General features: G+C 50.1%; 8 protein-coding genes across 8 annotated transcripts; 6 read left to right on the top strand and 2 right to left on the bottom strand.

The window, feature by feature from the left end:
- Positions 1–1379: 1379 nt before the first annotated feature.
- Positions 1380–1652, top strand: ColSpa_09124 (uncharacterized protein; the record flags this gene model as incomplete). The annotated part of the gene is made up of 1 exon (XM_049275336.1): positions 1380–1652. The coding sequence occupies one exon, from the start codon at positions 1380–1382 to the stop codon at positions 1650–1652; it is 273 nt and encodes a 90-aa protein (XP_049131293.1).
- Positions 1653–1789: 137 nt separating this feature from the next.
- ColSpa_09123 (NADPH--cytochrome P450 reductase) lies at positions 1790–3577 on the top strand (the record flags this gene model as incomplete). The annotated part of the gene is made up of 1 exon (XM_049275335.1): positions 1790–3577. One exon carries the CDS (start codon positions 1790–1792, stop codon positions 3575–3577), a length of 1788 nt encoding a protein of 595 aa, XP_049131292.1.
- A 413-nt stretch (positions 3578–3990) lies between these two features.
- ColSpa_09122 (uncharacterized protein) lies at positions 3991–7166 on the bottom strand (the record flags this gene model as incomplete). Its single annotated transcript, XM_049275334.1, has 6 exons — positions 3991–5610; positions 5666–5731; positions 5792–5946; positions 6005–6398; positions 6485–6668; positions 6724–7166. 6 exons carry the CDS (start codon positions 7164–7166, stop codon positions 3991–3993), a joined length of 2862 nt encoding a protein of 953 aa, XP_049131291.1.
- Positions 7167–7993: 827 nt separating this feature from the next.
- Positions 7994–8680, top strand: ColSpa_09121 (putative transporter; the record flags this gene model as incomplete). Its single annotated transcript, XM_049275333.1, has 2 exons — positions 7994–8278; positions 8453–8680. 2 exons carry the CDS (start codon positions 7994–7996, stop codon positions 8678–8680), a joined length of 513 nt encoding a protein of 170 aa, XP_049131290.1.
- Positions 8681–8835: 155 nt separating this feature from the next.
- ColSpa_09120 (allantoate permease) lies at positions 8836–9036 on the top strand (the record flags this gene model as incomplete). Its single annotated transcript, XM_049275332.1, has 1 exon — positions 8836–9036. One exon carries the CDS (start codon positions 8836–8838, stop codon positions 9034–9036), a length of 201 nt encoding a protein of 66 aa, XP_049131289.1.
- Positions 9037–9297: 261 nt separating this feature from the next.
- ColSpa_09119 (putative transporter) lies at positions 9298–9877 on the top strand (the record flags this gene model as incomplete). The annotated part of the gene is made up of 2 exons (XM_049275331.1): positions 9298–9786; positions 9848–9877. 2 exons carry the CDS (start codon positions 9298–9300, stop codon positions 9875–9877), a joined length of 519 nt encoding a protein of 172 aa, XP_049131288.1.
- A 962-nt stretch (positions 9878–10839) lies between these two features.
- Positions 10840–14432, top strand: ColSpa_09118 (alpha-mannosidase; the record flags this gene model as incomplete). The annotated part of the gene is made up of 7 exons (XM_049275330.1): positions 10840–10958; positions 11015–11900; positions 11956–12284; positions 12341–12479; positions 12543–12965; positions 12991–13754; positions 13823–14432. The coding sequence occupies 7 exons, from the start codon at positions 10840–10842 to the stop codon at positions 14430–14432; spliced, it is 3270 nt and encodes a 1089-aa protein (XP_049131287.1).
- Positions 14433–15316: 884 nt separating this feature from the next.
- ColSpa_09117 (protein CbbY) lies at positions 15317–16140 on the bottom strand (the record flags this gene model as incomplete). Its single annotated transcript, XM_049275329.1, has 2 exons — positions 15317–15817; positions 16132–16140. The coding sequence occupies 2 exons, from the start codon at positions 16138–16140 to the stop codon at positions 15317–15319; spliced, it is 510 nt and encodes a 169-aa protein (XP_049131286.1).
- Between the last annotated feature and the right edge of the window lie 2346 nt (positions 16141–18486).

Raw genomic sequence — 18486 nt, 5'->3', positions numbered from 1 at the left:
GGAAAAGTTAGCAAAGATGTACCTAAGTTGTTACAGAAAAAATAATGAACCTTTGGCATCCTTAAAATACATGAAAAGGGGGTAGACCACAAGATAAACCAAGGCAACGAAAAGGAAGCCCATGGCGTAAGGTGACTTGGAAAACACCAAAAGTATTTCGATAGCCATGTTAGCAATATCCCAAAAGATCAGTGAGGTAGGACGAAGATGAGATGCGAGTAGGGTGGCTGTAGAAGCTTCGGGTACTATCTGGTCTACGTCAGGGACGGAGAGGACGCTCTCGCCATCTAAATACCGTTCGGCTGCGGAACACTGGCAAAGAGTAGAGTCACGAGAAGGGAAGAAATTCGCCTCAGAATTTCTACTTCGGATGGCTTGCGAGAAAGGAAACTCTCCCCGTAACGACAGCGATCTTTAGTCCTCCACTTGCTACGACATTTTCCCCGCATTTTGCACGCCACGAATCCCTTTCGTCTGAGTTGTCAAGAATAGCTGAAGCAGAATACAGGGTAGGAATGAGGGGGCGCGAGACAACAGAGCGGTACTGCGCCAGGGACGGTAGTAAGACAAGCAATGCTCAAGTCCCGTGGGGGCCATAGCGTGCGTTGTGTAGGCTGCGCGCTGAAGCACTATTGTGCAAGAACGCTTGAGAATGACAGATCGTGGGCGTATCTCGGGGTCATTTCGCACACTCTACCGAGTCTAGCGCGGGGTAATAGAGCTCGTTCACTGGTTTACATCATCGACCCATGGAGTCTTCGTCTTGAAAGGGTAACTGTCACCGCGGAGAACCTCAAGAGACTGCGAAAGCCAAGGACACTGGGTGTTCCAGCCGTCAACGGAAACAGCATCCAATTTAGGGGGCATGTTTGGGGAAAAACGGACCCTTCGGAAATCTTGCCGGCGTTGGGCGCTAGGGCTATTCTTGACTTCCCCGTTCTTTTCTTCGGGCTGAATTATCTTGATCCCGCGGGATATGTCGCCTATCTGAGTTTAGACCCCCTTTGCTTAGCCGCTTCTTCGTGCCTCCCCCGCGGGGAAGTGGATTGTTCCCCAACTTTACCAGCCTCGATTCTGACTCGAAGCAGTAGTCCTCCCCGCATCTCGTGTGTAAGAGACTTGCCTTTTTGGATCTCTTTTGGAAAGTTTTGGGCCATTGGGGTTGACGACACTAGATCCGCTGTGGCCATAGTTCATATGCTGATTGTTTTTGGAAAACTTGACGATATTCCTATGAAACTGTTGATCGCATTTATTATCTTGGATCCTTCTGCTGTATTCTCACAAAGGTCACAGGTCGTCACTCCTATCGCGATCCTTCTCCAGAAAAGACTGTGAACTCTTCGTCCGCTTTTGTGTTTTTGTTCACTGTGTATATCATGTCGATTCCGGGCTCTCTTCCTGAGAGCACACTGAAGCTGATCAGCCAGTTCGCTCCAGGAACTGTTGCAGATGCAGCTGCTCTCACCGCAGCTGGGCTCTTGTCCGTAGCATATGTCCTGCGCGGGTATACTTGGGACAAGCCTGACCCATACGACTTTATTTGGTACGAGAAGCCACAGCAAGGTGCCGGTGGTAATGCCGGAAACAAGAGATCCAACAATATTGCAGAGCGACTAGAAGAGCTTGTAAGCCCGGACCTGTTCACTTGAACACTTGTGATAAACGCTAAAATTCTGGTGGCCAGGGTAAAGATGTGGTTGTTTTTTGGGGGTCGCAATCTGGCACTGCAGAAGGCTTTGCAAACCGTCTAGCTCGTGAGCTGCACCAGCGCTTCCATCTTAACGCCATGTCGGCCGATCTCTCAGATTATGATGTCGAGACGATCGCACAGATTCCTCAGACGAAGCTGGCCATCTTCATTATCTCAACGTACGGCGAGGGAGACCCCAGCGACAACGCCAGCTTGTTCTGGGACTGGGTTACCAAGCTACAAGACAAGCCACTGGTATCGCTGCGATACGCGACATTCGGTTTGGGCAACAGCAACTACAGATACTACAACAGGGTCGTCGATGTGGTCGACAAGGCACTAGAAAACCACGGTGCCTCTCGTCTCGCCCCTATTGGTCGTGCCGACGATGCGCAAGGTGCTACGGAAGAAGATTTTCTCTCGTGGAAAGATGACCTGTACAAGGTTTTCTGCGAGACCCTCAAGCTCCAAGAACAAGAAGTCGTTCATGAGCCTTCACTGGCAGTTGTCGAAGATGAGTCCCTCGAGCCTCAAGATCTTCACATCGGCGAGCCGGTGCACTCGATTGAGGGCTCTGGAAAGTCAACCGCAAACTCTGCGATAAAGCCCTTAAAGATCAACAAGGCATATAGTCTCTTCTCATCTCCTGGTCGTAGCTGCTTACACCTCGACCTCGACCTCGGCAGCAGCTCTCAGCTTACCTACAAGACTGGCGACCACCTCGCCATCTGGCCTATCAACCCAGATCAAGAGGTCGAGCGTCTACTCAACGTCCTTGGTCTATCACAACGCCGCAGCATTCCTATCAGCATCAACGCATTGGATGCTGCTGTTAAAGTCAAGATCCCCACGCCGACCAACGTAGAGACACTGTTCCGGTACTACTTAGAAATCTGCGCCGCGGTCCCCAGGGACGCTGTCCGCGGTATTTCACAGTTCGCGCCTTCACCTATAGTGAAGGATTTCCTCCTAAACTTGGGCCATGACAAGGAAACCTACTCCAATTTTCTCGCATCCAACCACCTCACTCTTGGCAAGCTACTCGAATTGGCAGCCAAGGCCGACAGCAACCTCGTCACATCAGCATGGGCCGGCATCCCGCTATCATACCTCATCGAGACTCTACCCAGGTCTCAACCCCGTTACTACTCGATCTCTTCCTCTAGCGTTGTTTCTCCCAAGGCCCCGAGCATTACTGTGACTGTTTCTGATACACCCCTTTCCGCTTCTCCGTCTAGCACTATTCCCGGTCTCACTACCAACTACCTTCAAGCACTTCATCGGTCCTTGCAAAGCTCTCAGATCACTCAACAGACTGAAGGCCTGAGCTATGCTCTGTCGGGACCGTCAAGCACTTTGGAAGGTGGTCTTGTCTATGCTCACATCCGTCGCTCCAAGTTCAAGCTCCCCATGCTCTCTTCACACCCTCTTGTCATGGTTGCCGCCGGCACAGGTCTGGCGCCTTTCCGCGCCTTTGTCATCGAGCGTCTGCGCCTCAAGTCCATTGGCAAGGAGGTCGGTCATATGATGCTCTTGTTCGGTTGCCAACGTCCCGATGACGACTATATCTACAAAGAGGAGCTCGAACAGATGGAGAAGGACCTTGACGGCAAGCTGAGGATCGTGACAGCCTTCTCAAGGCAAGAGGGCACAAAGAAGACCTATGTCCAGGATAGAGTTCGCGAGTTTGGAAGCGATATTGCTAAGCTTTTGGAAGATGGCGCTAGCCTGTATATGTGCGGAAGGGCGAGTATGGCGAGAGAGGTTGGCAAAACCCTGAGAGATGTTTTTAAAGCAGACAAGGGATGGAACGATGCCCAAGTGAAGGACTGGAGCGAGAGGTTGAAGCGAAATCGCAAGTGGCAAGAGGACGTCTGGGGCTGAAGTCGATCCTTAATGCGATGGTTGTACGTAGGTATTTTCGGGGAAAGAGATGGCAGTGCTTAGGTTCCGTGTTTCTGTTGTATAGTTCGGACCTTAGATAATGCACCATGAAAATTTGATGATCTCAAATATTGGTAGCAATTCTTGCCACTCGAAAGGGTTAAGTTATATTTTGTTTCTAAGAGAGTATAATCATTGAACAATCGCGTACTGTAACTTACTCAGTACATTGAATCTGTGACATTTTCTTCAGTGTATCAGTCAGTATCAGTTCGTTTACATCTACTATTTGCCGAGGATCACATTCGTACAGATTACCATTGAGTCTAATTGTTGGTCTAGTCGTGCTCTTGTGTAGCAGACTTGCAACACAACGAAGTCCTGATAAGTAAGAGGAAGTACACGATCTGTAACTAAGAAATGTATGGGCTTGGCGGCGGCCCTAGGTAACTATCCTTTATGCCACCAAGGTCGACCACCAGTTTTTCGAAAATAAGATTCGAATGTCTCAGCTTGATCTTGACGTTGTGCTCACCGGGCCTAAGGCCACTTTCGCTCAGGTCATGCTTCTGCAACCAGGTACAGTCCTGCACTGCATAAAACCATCCATCGGGTAGGTCAGTTGTCTTTGGCAGCAGCTTATGCGTTTGGACAGTCCCACCATCCACTTCAAGCTCGTAAGTCATCGGGTCTGCTGGGTCGAGGTCGAGAGTCATGTTGAAATACAGCAACAAGACTGGTTTCGCGGTTTGGGAAAACACGTGAAACCTGTAAGCAAGCTGCGATGAGGCATCAGTCTCGGTTGGTTCAACGGCAATAGCGCCTGCTGTTGTCCTTCCGCAGTCGGGAAAGACTCTGAATCCTGGCGGAGGTCGATGCGCCGCTGGAATCGAGATGTATCCATCTGCCTCGGCGAAGCCACCTCTAAAGGCCCCAGGTACGCGTCTTCCGGTCACTGAAAGATGGACTTGTTCAAAATCACCTTCCTCAGACCGAACATCTATCAAAACCTCTTGATCAAAATCATCCGAGACCCGGTCCCAGTCGACCGTGATCTCGACTCGAGCATCGTCCCCATCAGGATCGAGGGTGCCAGCCATGACTGACAACTGAAACCAGTCGTGCGGAACTGACACCTTCCAGTGGATTACCTGAGGTCCCCTGGTGTAAATATCTATCCATCTTTTAGAAGGTCCGTAACGGCTCATCTGCCCCAACGTGACTCCAGGAACCAAATCACGTCGACTAGGATGTGTCCGATCTGACTCCTCGTTCGTCCGACCAGGCCGAACGCCTTCATGGCCCTCCACTGCAATTCCCATTTGGCCCATAACAGGGTTAGAGTACTGCCTGCGTTGGACATAGCACAAGCCACTGATCATGTCCCGGTACGGGGCGTGCCAAGTGTCTTCATAGCCATAGTGCGTCTGCCGCATTATTTGGTCCCATTTGCCACCCAAGAGCTTATGGAATTCCTCGGAAAGATTGTAGTCAGCGTCAAAGAGGTCGAGGACTTCGCGGGCGAGCTTGTTTGCGGTGTTACGTCGCTGGCGCGCGTAGAGTCGATTTCGGCCCAGAGTGATCTGGAGTTTCGTGAAGATCGTGGAGGCCTTAACTGGGTGCAGCACCGTTTCGAAAACTGCAGGCTTTTGCTCTTCCGATGCTGCCTTATAAACACACTCGGCAGATATTAGCAGAGACTCCCAGCGGCTGACGACGTCATCTGCTTCGTTGTGGTGCACAAGAGAGAAAGTTGTCGGCTCGATGTGTTCGTGTCTTCGCAGAGCGGCCAGGCGATCATACTTTTGCCAAATTGTTGCAATTTCCTCTGATTTCTCCTTTCCGAAGTTGACTTCTGCCATGCCCTGATAGAACTTTGCGAAGTCGTTGGCATTGATAGAATCGATATCCCAAGCCAGGGTCATTGCGAATGTGAACGGGACTTCCATCGGCTTAATATCGCCTACATTGAAGACCCAGACTTGCTTTGCATTGCGTCTGTGAGCCTCTTGCAGCTGATGCCAAGTTTTCCCCTGCGATATGTGTTACCATCATACCAGAGAAGCCGGAAGATCAAACAGGACGTACCATGGAGTTGCTGTTGATCCATTTGTAGCTGCGAGGAACTCCCACGTACTCGAAGTGGTAGTAGATCTGCCAATCAGTCAGCTTGAGATGTCGTTGGCGGTTAGAAGTTCAATAATGGCAACTCACTCCTGCCCCTCCCTTCCTATCTTTCTCTGCCCCGGACGGAAGACGCCTGATACTGCCAAAGTTGTCATCGGAAAAGAGCAAAGTAACATCGTCTGGCACGTCAAGATTTCCCCCCTCGTATTGCTCCTGCACCTCTTTATACAGCGCCAAGAGTTCTGTACACAAAGTCAGTTATTTACCATCCTAGGTCTCGCAGTCTTTCTGGATACGTACGAGGCACAGCGTCCTCGCTTCCATGGACCTGCTTGATGAGGGCCCGTTGAGTTTTGATCACGTCGCGCACCACTGCGGCTGGGTCATCCGTCTTCATCTTCCGGTCGTATTCTCCGCGCATGCCCAGCGTAAAGTAGGACTCGCGGCCTTTGGCCCTCTTGACGCCTTCGTCGAAGAACCCGGTGATCTTCTCCTTGTTCGTGAGCCAATTCCAGCTGCCGTCGGGATTGTCCACGAACCACTCGTTTGACAACCGCTGCATGGGCTCGTGGTGCGATGTAGACACGGCGATACCGTAGTCGTCAGCGGCCTGGGCGTTCTCGGGATCGTCGGTGAAGAAAGATGCGCCGGGGTTTGGGTAGCCTGGCCACATTGCTGGCCATAGGAAGTTTGCCTGGATGAAGACTCAGTATTATTTGTGAGATAAATGCTTCCATTGTAGAGGTGGTAGACCTTGAGCCGCAACAACAGTTCGAATACTTTCTTGTAGAATTCGGAATTATAACCTCCAAACTTTGCCCTGGCCCAACCCGTCAGAGCGGGGGCTTCATCGTTGATGAAGAGACCGCGGAAGCGAACACTTGGTTCTCCATGATAAGTCTGGGTTCTCAATGCGAAGATGTTCTTGTGGGTCTTAGGCGGCACGTCCGCCCAGTAGTACCAGCTAGTCACGATTTAGTTCATGAACGATCCAAAGACAATCGAGAACGAGTCCATACGGTGAAACGCCGATTTGTTCAGACAGCGTGTAAGTGCCAAATATTGCTCCACGTTTGTCACTTCCGGCGATGATAAGCGCCTTCTTGACGCCTGGCACAGGCTGGTCGATCAGAGCGGTAGTGAATGACTCCCATTTCCCGCGGATCCTTCCAGCGTCCAGTTTGCCCTCCTTCTCCAATTTCTGAATCAGTTGGCTTGAATGAACGCACCCGATGATGATGGCTGCAATCGGTTCCGAAAAGACGTTGGTCTTATCGCTTTTGAAGACCGCGACCTGGCTTGCATTGGATCTGGTCACACGGCCGAAGTCCTTGGCAAGGTTCTGTGCCGCAATGTGAATGCCGACCGGATCCGACTCGTCGACCAGAATGGTTGCACCGACTAGGTTGAAGGCTTCCCCGTCTTGCTCCGAAGAGAAAGTCACAATTTCTTTCTCAAACATGACGTCGAAGAAATCGGCTTCTATTATTGGGTTCGTGAGGGTTCTAGTTGAAGAGCTTACGATAAAAGATCGATGTCTTCGAAATATGCCATAGGTTCCCCTCTCCGATACCTGCGATCCGGGCCAAACATAGGCCGACGTCGGCTTCCCAAAGGGCGAGCGCAATGACTACCATTCGACCGGGATCGAAACCGGGTTTCTTGGTGCAAAGAATCTGAGTGTGGAGCTTGTTCTCCCTTCAGAAACATGACACCAGCTTCTCCGCACAACAAGCCACATTTGTTTGCTTGGCCAAGTCATCGTGCATCCTTGGCCCGGTGTCCGGTCCGGGCTCGTCTCCCCCGCACACCACCCTGGTCGATGTCCCCGCCTCCGCGTATCCTCAATGGGGCCATCCCCGGGTTCTCACTAACGACAGGGCCGACCTTGAATAGCCGAGATGACCGTTTCCCTGATAATGTAACGATTGTGCCGGGCATCGTCTCATCTTGGTCTGGCGCAGTATGTTGTCTGTGCAGACCCCAGAGGAAAGGCTGCAAGAGTTTGGCGCATGATTGAACTGTTGCGTGGCCTCGGCTCGGGATGTGGATGGTACCAACCATGACTTACCGGCCCAATGCTGGTCTTCGTAGAACGCCTCGGGAGCTGGTCTAGCACCTTCAATAAGAAAGAGCTGTTTCCCCCTGATGTTTGTTGATGTTTCCCAAAGTCTCCTTTGTGGAGTGTTCGCCATCTTAGTGACCTAGTCCGACTCCTCTGAATCACCAAAGCTGGCATCATCGACACTCTTGATCACACTTACCTAAAGCCACAACGAGGTGTGCAATATGGACAAGAAAGAGACCATCGAGGCACCCGAGCTTGTCGAGGATCCCGCCGACCCGAAGCAACGGACCAACTATGACAAGGTTGACAATGAGGTTGCTATGTATGCCGGCGAAACCATCGTCGAGATTGATGAAGCGACAAACAAGAGGTTGAAGAGAAAGATTGACGAGAGGGTGCTGAGTGTAATGATCGTCACATACTTCATGCAGTCTTTGGATAAGGGAACGATGTCGTTTTCGTCCATCATGGGTATTATTGATGATACAGGTCTCAAGGGCCAAGAGGTATTAACGCCTTCCTGGGATTTTCACACCTCTTGCTGATCGAATAGTACTCTTGGTTGACAACCATCATCTATCTTGTTATTCTGTGCGTCGAATACCCGGTAAGGCTATACTACTCGACACAAAAACTGGATATTGATGATGGGCACCGTGCTAAATGCTCCTTGCTTGTAGGAAAACTACATCATTCAGAAAATCCCGATCGCAAAGTGGCTTGCCTTTAACATCATCATGTGGGGCATCACACTGAGTCTCCACGCTGCATGCAACAACTTTACTGGTCTGATCATCGTCCGTGGTTTCCTGGGCGGTTTCGAAGCAGTCTGCCAACCGGCGTTCGTACTCTTGACTTCCATGTGGTACAAGCGCGAAGAACAAGCCGCGACGGCCATTTACTGGTGAGACGCTCTACATCATACTTCAAAAAAGAAGTGGCAGCTGACGCTGTGGGCAGGTACATGATGAACGGGCTTCAACAAATCGTTGGTGGAGTACTAGCCTTCGGCTTTTCTTTCATCCCGGCTTCGTCACCAATAAGGTCTTGGCAAGCCTTATTCATGAGTTACGGCATCATTACTGTCTTTTGGGGTTTATTCGTGCTTTGGTGGATGCCCGACTCGCCGATGAAGGCGCACTGCTTCAGCGAAGAGGACAAGAAGCTTCTTGTAGAACGTGTCCGCTCTAACCGCACTGGTCTGCAAAACCGCAAGTTCCGCAAGGAGCAAGTTTGGGCGGCCTTTCAAGACCCTCAAGGTTAAACTTTATACCTCCTCAGTTTTTGCTTAACACTGACTGACCTTGTTTGAAGTTTACGGGTTCGCTTTGATTCAGCTTCTCACCACTCTACCATCCGGAGGCCTTGGCGCATTTGCGAACATTATCATCAAGGTATTTTTGCAACCTATTTTATAATGGTGCAATGAAAGAATCGGGCTGATTGCTTTAATTAGTCGTTTGGCTTCTCTACATGGCAAACCCAACTGCTTCAGAGTGTGACCGGTGTTCTGCAAATCATCACCATGCTCACAGCCTCCTGGATCGACAGACGCTACAAGCAAACCATCCTGGCCATGATGGGAGCCGTAATCCCTACTATCGCAGGCACCGTCGTCCTCCTCACCGTCGAATTCCAGCCTAGCAAGAAGGTCGGCCTGCTTTTGGCGTACTACATCATGATCTCCTTCTGGGCCTGTAGTGGTCTCGCTCTGTCCCTCGTCACGCGTAATGTGGCCGGCCAGACCAAGAAGGGCGTGGTAATCACCAGCAACTTCGTCTTCTGGGCCGTGGGCAACTCCATCGGTCCTCAGGTTTTCCGCGCAAAAGATGCGCCGCGCTACTTCCTTGCGTTGGCTGTTATCCTTGGCTGCTTCGTGTTGTTGGTGATTGTTCTTTTCGTCCTGCGGACTTACTATGTCTGGCAGAATAAGTTGCGCGAAGGCAAGATTGCTCGTGGTGAGGCGGTCGCGGACGCGACGCATACTCATGCTTTCGAGGATATGACCGACAAGGTGAATCCAATATCCATTTTAAAACTAAATTTTGTGGAGACGCTTGCTGACCATTTATCAGGAGGATGTGAACTTCCGATACCATTACTAACTTTCTGGTCTGTGATACCAGAATGCTTGTGGATTTCTCGTAGGATTCGGCATTACACTGGTTCTGGTAGACAGCCTCCTGGTTCTTCAGCCTCATTTAACCTACGTAGAATTAAGCATTGTCTCTTAATATCCATCGTCTCCTCGGATCTTGATGTGGAACAATTCCGAGTGTGCAGTGCCAAGGAGCCAACTTTTCGGAGGATTGAGCACCTAGCCAATGCTTGTTCAAAGAATTGGAAGAGGATTTCTTGAACTTTGCAATCATGATAGTTTCTATGGTGTGGACCCTGGCCTTGGCTCAACGCAACGTTGCAATCTATTCGTCGTTGGTAAGAGTCAAGTCTGACTTCTACCCCGCCCCCAGATTCCGATTTACTGCCCCAGACCCCGCGCCATCCACTTCATTGGATGCAAGACAGCCATCAAAACGAAACAAAGTTGTGAAGGAAGCGGGGCAGAAGCAATAATGCGACGACTAACGGTCCATTTGCTTCTGAGCAGCGGCAAGAGTGCCAAATTGGGATGATGGTTTCCGAAGACCTCGCAGGTCCTATATCGCGAATCTCCGGCTAAGAATGCCGGTTCATCCCTGGTCAGAAGAAGTGCCAAGGATCCCCAACTTGGCACGATGGAATACGTGGGGGACACCTCGGCACCGGCTTCCCCTGTCCGTCGTGGTAGACCAACCTGTATAGGACGGTGGCCGCTCATGCGAACAGGTCGCCGAAGTACGGACCTCAACTCACCTGTAATAGTCCACTCACCAAAAACAGAGAGTAACCTCTTTTGTCACTGTGAATCTGAGCCAATAAGTCGTCCTTCGTCGATTCAGTTGGCAATCAGACCGCCTCATCATCTCAGCCGGTATCACCATATTCGAAAAGAGCCCGTCAGAGACCAAAGACCCCTTCAAGTATGTGCGGACATGACAGATCTTGCGGCGATGGCTCGTCTTCTATGATGAGTTCGTACCCATTGCGAGCGCCAGTCCCTGTGGGAAAGAGAGCAAACAAGCTTTACAGAGACCGTACAGCCAACTTTTACTCGCGAGGACAATGGGAGAAAGTCAATTTGCTATCGTACGATGCATTTCTAAACCTCGTTCTATCCGAGCACACTGACATAGTATACGTAGAATGATGCACCTGGCAGTATGCTCGCAGCCTCCGGATCTCAAGCTTTCAGTCTGGAGTGGCCCCGGGCTCAGCCGACCCGCCTTCTCTGAGGCTACGATAGAGGCGAATGATTACCGACCGACTCAGATCGGGGACTCTTTTGGTCCCTCTTGGTCGACTCACTGGTTCAAAGTGCAGATTCAGATTTCGGATAAGATGCGCCAGATGGAGCACCTCGAGCTACACTGGGATTGCAGCAACGAAGCAACTGTATGGAACGCTAAAGGCGAACCTCTTCAGGGTCTGACAGGCCGTGGCGAACGAATTGAGTGGGTCATTCCAGCGTCTTTCAAAGACGGATTCGAGCATACCATCTTCATCGAGATGGCTTGTAACGGCATGTTTGGGAATGCCGCAGGTGACCCCATCTTTAAGAACAATGCCAATGGAGGCGCAATTCAACCGCCGGATCCAGACAAGTACTTTGTCCTCACAAAGGCCGAGATTGTTGCAGTGGATTTGCAAGCTCGGATGTTACACACGGATATCCAGGTTATCCACCAAGCCTTACAAGAGTTCCCCGAGGATTCGTGGGAACAGCACGAGGCTTTGAATATTGCGACCAGGATCATCAACACTTTTAGATTCGGCGATCGGGAGTCGATTGTTCGTAGCCGAAGAATTGCTGAGGAATATCTTGGGCCAGACGTCAACTCGGAAAAGGTCTTCGATGCCAATAGCGCAAAGAACGGTAGCGTGTTCGCTATTGGGCATTGCCATATTGATACTTGTTGGCTGTGGCCGTGGGAGGAGACGAAACGCAAGGTGGTCCGCTCGTGGTCGAACCAGTGTGACTTGATGGATCGGTACCCGGAACTCAATTTTGCTTGCTCACAGGCTCAACAGGTATTTTTTGAGCTATCAAGACTGGTTGGACTTGTACTAAAAACATTTCGTGCAGTTCAAGTGGCTCAAAGAGGGCTACCCCTACGCTTGGGAAAGGGTCAAGGCTAAAGTCGAGGCCGGCCAGTTCCATCCCATTGGTGGCTGCTGGATAGAACACGACACTAACATGCCCAGCGGCGAGTCCCTAATTCGCCAATTCTTGTTTGGTCAGCGATTCTTCGAGAGTAACTTTGGACGTCGTTCGACAACTTGCTGGCTACCAGACACCTTTGGCCAGTCGAGCCAGATCCCACAACTGTGCCGTCAAGCGGGGATGAACAGATTCCTCACTCAAAAGATCTGCTTCAACAATATGAATGAGTTTCCTCATACAACATTCAATTGGTAAGCCGATTCGTCAGTTCTTGTCGCCGAGGACTTCTGTTGTTGATTCATAACAGGGTTGCTCTTGACGGAAGTCAAGTTATCTGTCACATGCCGCCTGCGAAGACCTATTGCGCAGACGCTACCTTTGGTGACGTCAAGCGCAGTATGACACAGCACAGATCGCTCGATCAAGATCATACATCTCTTCTCGTTGTAAGTAGACCCATTTCTTCATGCTTTGCCATTGCGCTGGCTCTTGGTACTTACAAGCCCTAGTTTGGTAAGGGAGACGGCGGCGGCGGCCCTACCTGGCAACAAATTGAAAGACTACGCCGACTCAGAGGCCTTTCTGACACCACCGGATTGCTTCCCCGTGTTCACTCGGGTGGCACCCCCGATGATTTCTTTGACAAGCTTGAAAAGAAGGCTCATACCTTCCCCACTTGGCACGGCGAACTCTACTTCGAGCTCCATCGTGGAGTTTACACCACTCAAGCTCAGACCAAGTTCAACAATAGGAAAGCAGAGATTCTACTCAGAGACATTGAGCTTCTGGCAACGATTGCTTCCATTGAAGATGATTCATACAAGTACCCGAAGAAAGAACTCGATGAGGTGTGGGAGGGCGTGCTTCTTTGTCAGTTCCATGACTGTCTCCCCGGTACTGCCATCGGCATGTGTTACGATGACTCTGACAAGGTATGTCAATCCTTGTCAAGTAAAGCATGGACATCTCGATAACGCGGCTACTCAGGTCTACGCGAACGTATACCGCATTGGCGATAAACTGCTTCAAAGCGCCTACAAAGTGCTCCATATCAGTAAGGTTGATGAAAAGATTCCTGGAATCGACAAGTTAGCTGCATTGAACACGTTAGCCTGGCCTCGAAAGGAGATCGTTGTCACGGAAGATGGCAAAGGCATGATTGCACACGGTAATGGAAATGTCATACCCACCGAGGAACCTTCAACTACCTCTGAGAAAATGGTGTCAGTCAGGGAGGTATCTGAAGGCATATTTGAGCTGGAGAACAGTCGTTTCACGGTCACAGTGGAAAAGGGTTGCATCACCTCTCTATATGACCGCCGAGCCAAGCGTCAAGTCTTGTCAGGAAAGGCCAACCAGTTTGTCATTTTCGACGACAAGCCGATTTACTGGCAAGCCTGGGACGTTGAAGTTTTCCATCTGGAAACCCGTGAAGAGCTCCAAAGCTCGAGAACATCTGTCTCTGAGGACACGCCGCTCCGTGTTAGTGTTGTGACCGAGACCAAGATTAGTGATCTGAGCTCCATCAAAACAACAATCAGCCTCCCGGCTACATTTGACGATGACGGGAGCCATTCGTACGTAGAATGCACCGCGGAAGTTGACTGGCACGAGACGATGAAGTTTCTCAAAGTGGAGTTTCCTGTCGATATCCGTCACCACGAAGCTTCATATGACACCCAATTTGGCGTCATTCGCCGGCCGACACACTACAACACTTCGTGAGTCCTCTTGTTTTAGCTACAGTCAATGGCCAACTTTACATTGGTTACTAACATTGACATCACAGCTGGGATATGGCGAAGTTCGAAGTGTGTTGTCACAAGTACGCCGACTTATCTGAGTATGGATATGGCGTATCTATCCTAAACGATAGTAAATACGGATTCGCCACGGTAGGCAACACGATGCGACTGTCTCTTCTTCGGTCCTCCAAAGCACCCGATGATAAGGCCGACATGGGCCGTCACACCATCCGATGGGCTATACTACCTCACCAAGGCTCTCTGGGCCCTGAGACTGTGCGGGCAGCATTCAACTTCAACAATCCCCTCAAGTTCGTCTCAGTCTCCTCCAAGTCGCCGCTGCGTTCCTTCCCCGTCGCACTGATGGGCGATCAGAATCTGGTGCTTGACACGATCAAACGTGGCGACGATGACGAGGATGTCAGTCTGGGCGAGTTGTCAAACCGCCCTGGCAAGAGCATCATTATTCGAATTTACGAAAGCCTCGGTGGGCGTGGTAAGGGGCAGCTGAAAACCAAATGGAAGCTCAGAAGCGTTCACAAGACCAACATTCTCGAGGATGACGAAGATGGTATTATTCTTGACAAAAACAGCTTTGAAGTCGACCTTGGTCCGTTTCAGCTGCAAACTTACCGACTAGTACTAGACATTTGAGCTTGCACTGTGTGCGTTGATATAGAATGAATGAAGAAGAGCATGTGCAAGTCTTGATCAGTGCCCTGCTGAGCATGGCTCACAGGCCCTCTTAGCACGTCTAAGTGCGAAACTGTGCCATAGTTGTACGTTTCGCCTTGATGTACCCATATGGCATCGGCGGTGTTTCATAGTCAAAAGATGCTGTATAGTTCTTTACTCGGATGTAATCTGGCTTGTTCTTGCTGATGGTTATGCCAGTACAGTACATTGCTGTTCACGTTTAGCTGTTGCGTAGCTTCAAGAGTGGAAGAAGCACGTCACTGGTAAACACAAAATTCGAATGGGTCTAGAGCACACTCTTCGCAATTGTCTTGCCGCTGTGTTCATGTACCAGGAGAAATTATTTGGGGCTCTAGAACACAGTCGTGTGTTCTTCATCTTGAGCCTGTGCAATATCCATGTTTTTGGAGACTATGTCGATTAGCCATCACATAGTACCCTCATGCATCTGGTGGGAATGATAAGCGGAAGATTTCTCCAATGTTTTTTCTAGTCCATTCAACTGCATGACTCTTGCGAGGATAATTAGAACTATGCATATTATCAGGGGACTTCAGTTAAGGGCCTGTTGGGTTTCACTTGTGCTCCATAGCACCTGACTCTCCCGAGAATTAATGGAACTGAGTATTCCTGAGTTAGACCGGTGTGTCAAACGTGACCAGGAATGCATAGTTCTTGAAAGATAATGAATGAGGTTGTGGCAAGCGCTCTAAATTTCTGTTCATCTATTCATGTCTAGTTTTTCCAGGTGTCTATATGTAAATGCCATACCCACAGAAAGTCTAGGTGGGGGTACTGTTCCACTTTATCCAAAAGCTCGTTTCTAACAGGGTTGTGGGTATCTATGAGCTCTCGTACTTGGCCAAGATGCTCTCAAAGTCCTTCCAGTTGTGCATAACGTCAAAAGCACCAAGCTCGTCGCGGAAGAGCTTGATCATGGAGTCCAGCTTCTCCTGGCCCTCCTCGTAGTAGGGTCCGACGTATCCCAAAAGAGGGATGCCGGCGTTCTTGGCGGCGGTAGCACCGCTCCTGCTGTCCTCGATAGCAATACACTCGCTAGGCTTGAAGCCAAGCTTCTCGCAGGCGTGGAGGTAGATGGCGGGGTTGGGTTTGGAGACGGGGGGGTTGATGCTGCTGGCGGCGGAGAAGATGCCCTCGTCGGGCTTGCCGAAGAACTGGTCCATCTTGGTCTTCTCGATGGAGGCAACGACACGGGGCATAGCAGACGAGGAGACGATAGCCATGTGGTACTTCTTGTCCTTCTGAAGCTTCTCGAGGACCTCGATGACGTTCTCGCAGGGCTCAGCCTTGGCACGCAGGTTCGCAATGGTGGTGTCGAGCTCCTTGGCGACCCATTGGTCGAACTCGTCGGCTGGGATGGTGAAGCCGTGCCTTGCGCAGAGGCCAGTCATCATGCTGCGGAAGTTCTGGCCAACGAACTGGTGCATGAGCTCGGTGCCGCCATAGCGCTTCTCAAAGCCGAACTTCTCGAGGATCTGGTTGGCAAGCTGGGCGCAGGCCTCGAAGGCTGCGTTCTCGGAGAGAACGAGCGTGTTGTCGCAGTCGAACAGGAGGCACTTGATCTATGGCCGGTGAGATTAGAACAATGGTCGCATGGCTGCCGAGCAGCTTGCTGTTGGCGTCAAGGCTGACTTACTTGAGGCATGTTTGCGGATTGGATGTGATAGTCTTCGAGTTGTGAGATTTAACAGGGGAAGTGAAGTGAAAAGAATAAAAGAGGAAACTTGTCGATGTTGGTGACAGATTTTCTATGATCGGCGAGCCTGTGAAAGGTGGGGTGGAAATATTCAGGAACAAGACGGTCCCTGGGCGGATCATGGATGGAGGGGCAAGTGGGCTCCGAAAAAAAGAGCGCAGGCAGGTTTCAGAAGATGGCATTGCATTCATTTGTCGAGACGTCTTATCTCAAGTTCCATTCTCCATCCAAGGTACATACTGCTACGCCAGCCCCAAAGACTCGCTCTCGAGCTTGAAAAAATCTACATCTACGGCAATCAATATCGTACCTATACTCTCTTTTCCTCCAAATATCGACTACACGACCATGAGGCTTTGGAAATAGCATTCCCGTTTGCGCTTGTTTTCATCTTACCGGTGCCCGCATGGAGGGGTTAGAGGGGCAGACTCAAAGGAACACTCTGCGGCCCGCCCATATTATTCTCGTGCAGCCAACGAGAGGCCATGAAAAGGACCGAAACCTTCAGCCAAGGTGTTCTGCGACGGCATGATGTCATGTAGTGACGTATGGCGCAGGACGACTCCATCAAAGTGTGGATTCGGTGCCAAATAGACCCCAGTCTGACTCGTGAGAGCCGCCGCAGCCGTCCATGACGGCAGATCCACTACGGCGAGAGGTAAACGCCGGAACGGTGAACCGTTTAACTTTGATCCCGATTCCCACGTGTCATGTTGATTCGTCAAAGTCGGATGCAGATAGATAATGGGTTGAACGACACGAGGTTTATTCCCGGCGTCCATGCTCGATGGTTTGTTCTTTAAGTCGTGTTCCGTCGGAGTTTTGGAATTGAGATCCTACTCCGGCAACGGCAAGAACAAATCGCCTGCCATTGGATTTCTCATCGATTTCCTCATTTCGCTTCGCGTCTTTATTATCTTCTTCCCCTAGAGTCGGGGGCGGTGAATTTCGCTCAGCTATGACGCTTGACACCTTGTTGGTTGAGGATTGGCAAGAGATTATATGATATCTGTTAGCCTGGACAGTCTTCAAACCGTTGAAAACTCGGAAAGACTATTTTTTTGTCGTCCACGGCTGGACAGGAGGCCATACTCGAGAGATAGAAATGTAACGGGCGATCAACGTATACTGGCCTCAGAGTGTTCGATAGACTCTGATAACAGAGCTAATTCAATCCTTCCAATCGCTCTACGGGCGAATGAAAAGAAGCGCTTTGGTTTATTGTGTTATTCTCGGCAGTATCTCCGTTATATCGAGTATTCAAGGTTGTCAGGGGAGCTTACATTGGTTGACGCTATCGCCGATTAGTTGCTCCAGAAATCGAAGAAAGTCTAAGTATAACATAGTTGTGTTTACATACCATGACTTGAATATATATCTCTGTAGTCGTGTAAACACGACAAAGGGTTTTGTTTTCGCTTTCGACACTCATGCTGCGCAGGCACTGGCTCGAGGCACCAAAGTAGTTGGGATCTATAGAGACGGCTGATAGATTTCCATGAAGTTCAAATACAGCGAGTGGAATATATTGATCATATGGTCATTCACGATCTAAGACCAATGAACGGATAACAATGCAATGTGTGCTGTAGGTGTACCGCGTCATTTTATGTTATTTCCTAGAGGTTTATTCGCAGTCAATCACACCAGAATTCAGGTCACGTCAATACTCGTCCATTTCTTGGGTGAAAGCCCGAACGTTTCTTTTCCTCATGCGTTGTACTTTGGTAAGTTGCGTGATGCCACACCCATCAAATTACCATTGGACCTTATGCAGTCCACTGCAAATACACAGAGGCTAATAAGTATCTAAGCCGCCTTGGGCATCTCTGTAGGTTAAATAGCTGAGTTTAGATGGTCTGACAATCACAACATCCACCGAGTTCAGTGGTTCCTGTCCTTCGAAGTGAGCACAACATAGCATTTTGACGTTGATATACCTTGTTCTTTCTTTTGCAGTGGGCAAAGTGTACTTGATCGCCTACAGGGCTAGAACAATAACTATCAAGGAACAAACAACTTGTTCGTCTCTGAGTTGCGAGAATACTTTCGATTGACTCTCGAATATTGACACGACATTTGGACAGCATTACGACACCTCGTACTCTACCGGATTACCATCTCCGTCCCCTTTTTCACCAACCAAGGCGTGTCATGGTCGCCAGTGTCTGGATTTTGGCCTCTCGAAATCACAATATTCGACCGCTACTATTGGTGTTCGCCACCATCTCACGTAAAATGATCTGTAGACATTGATCTGGTATATGCTTAGATAATCCAGAAGTATGGCTATAA

The sequence above is a fragment of the Colletotrichum spaethianum genome (assembly GCF_022836535.1).
Source record: "Colletotrichum spaethianum MAFF 239500 DNA, contig26, whole genome shotgun sequence".
Taxonomy (NCBI): domain Eukaryota; kingdom Fungi; phylum Ascomycota; class Sordariomycetes; order Glomerellales; family Glomerellaceae; genus Colletotrichum; species Colletotrichum spaethianum.
The sequence above is the reverse complement of the archived record's forward strand: the minus strand, read 5'-3'. Positions and strand labels throughout refer to the sequence as shown.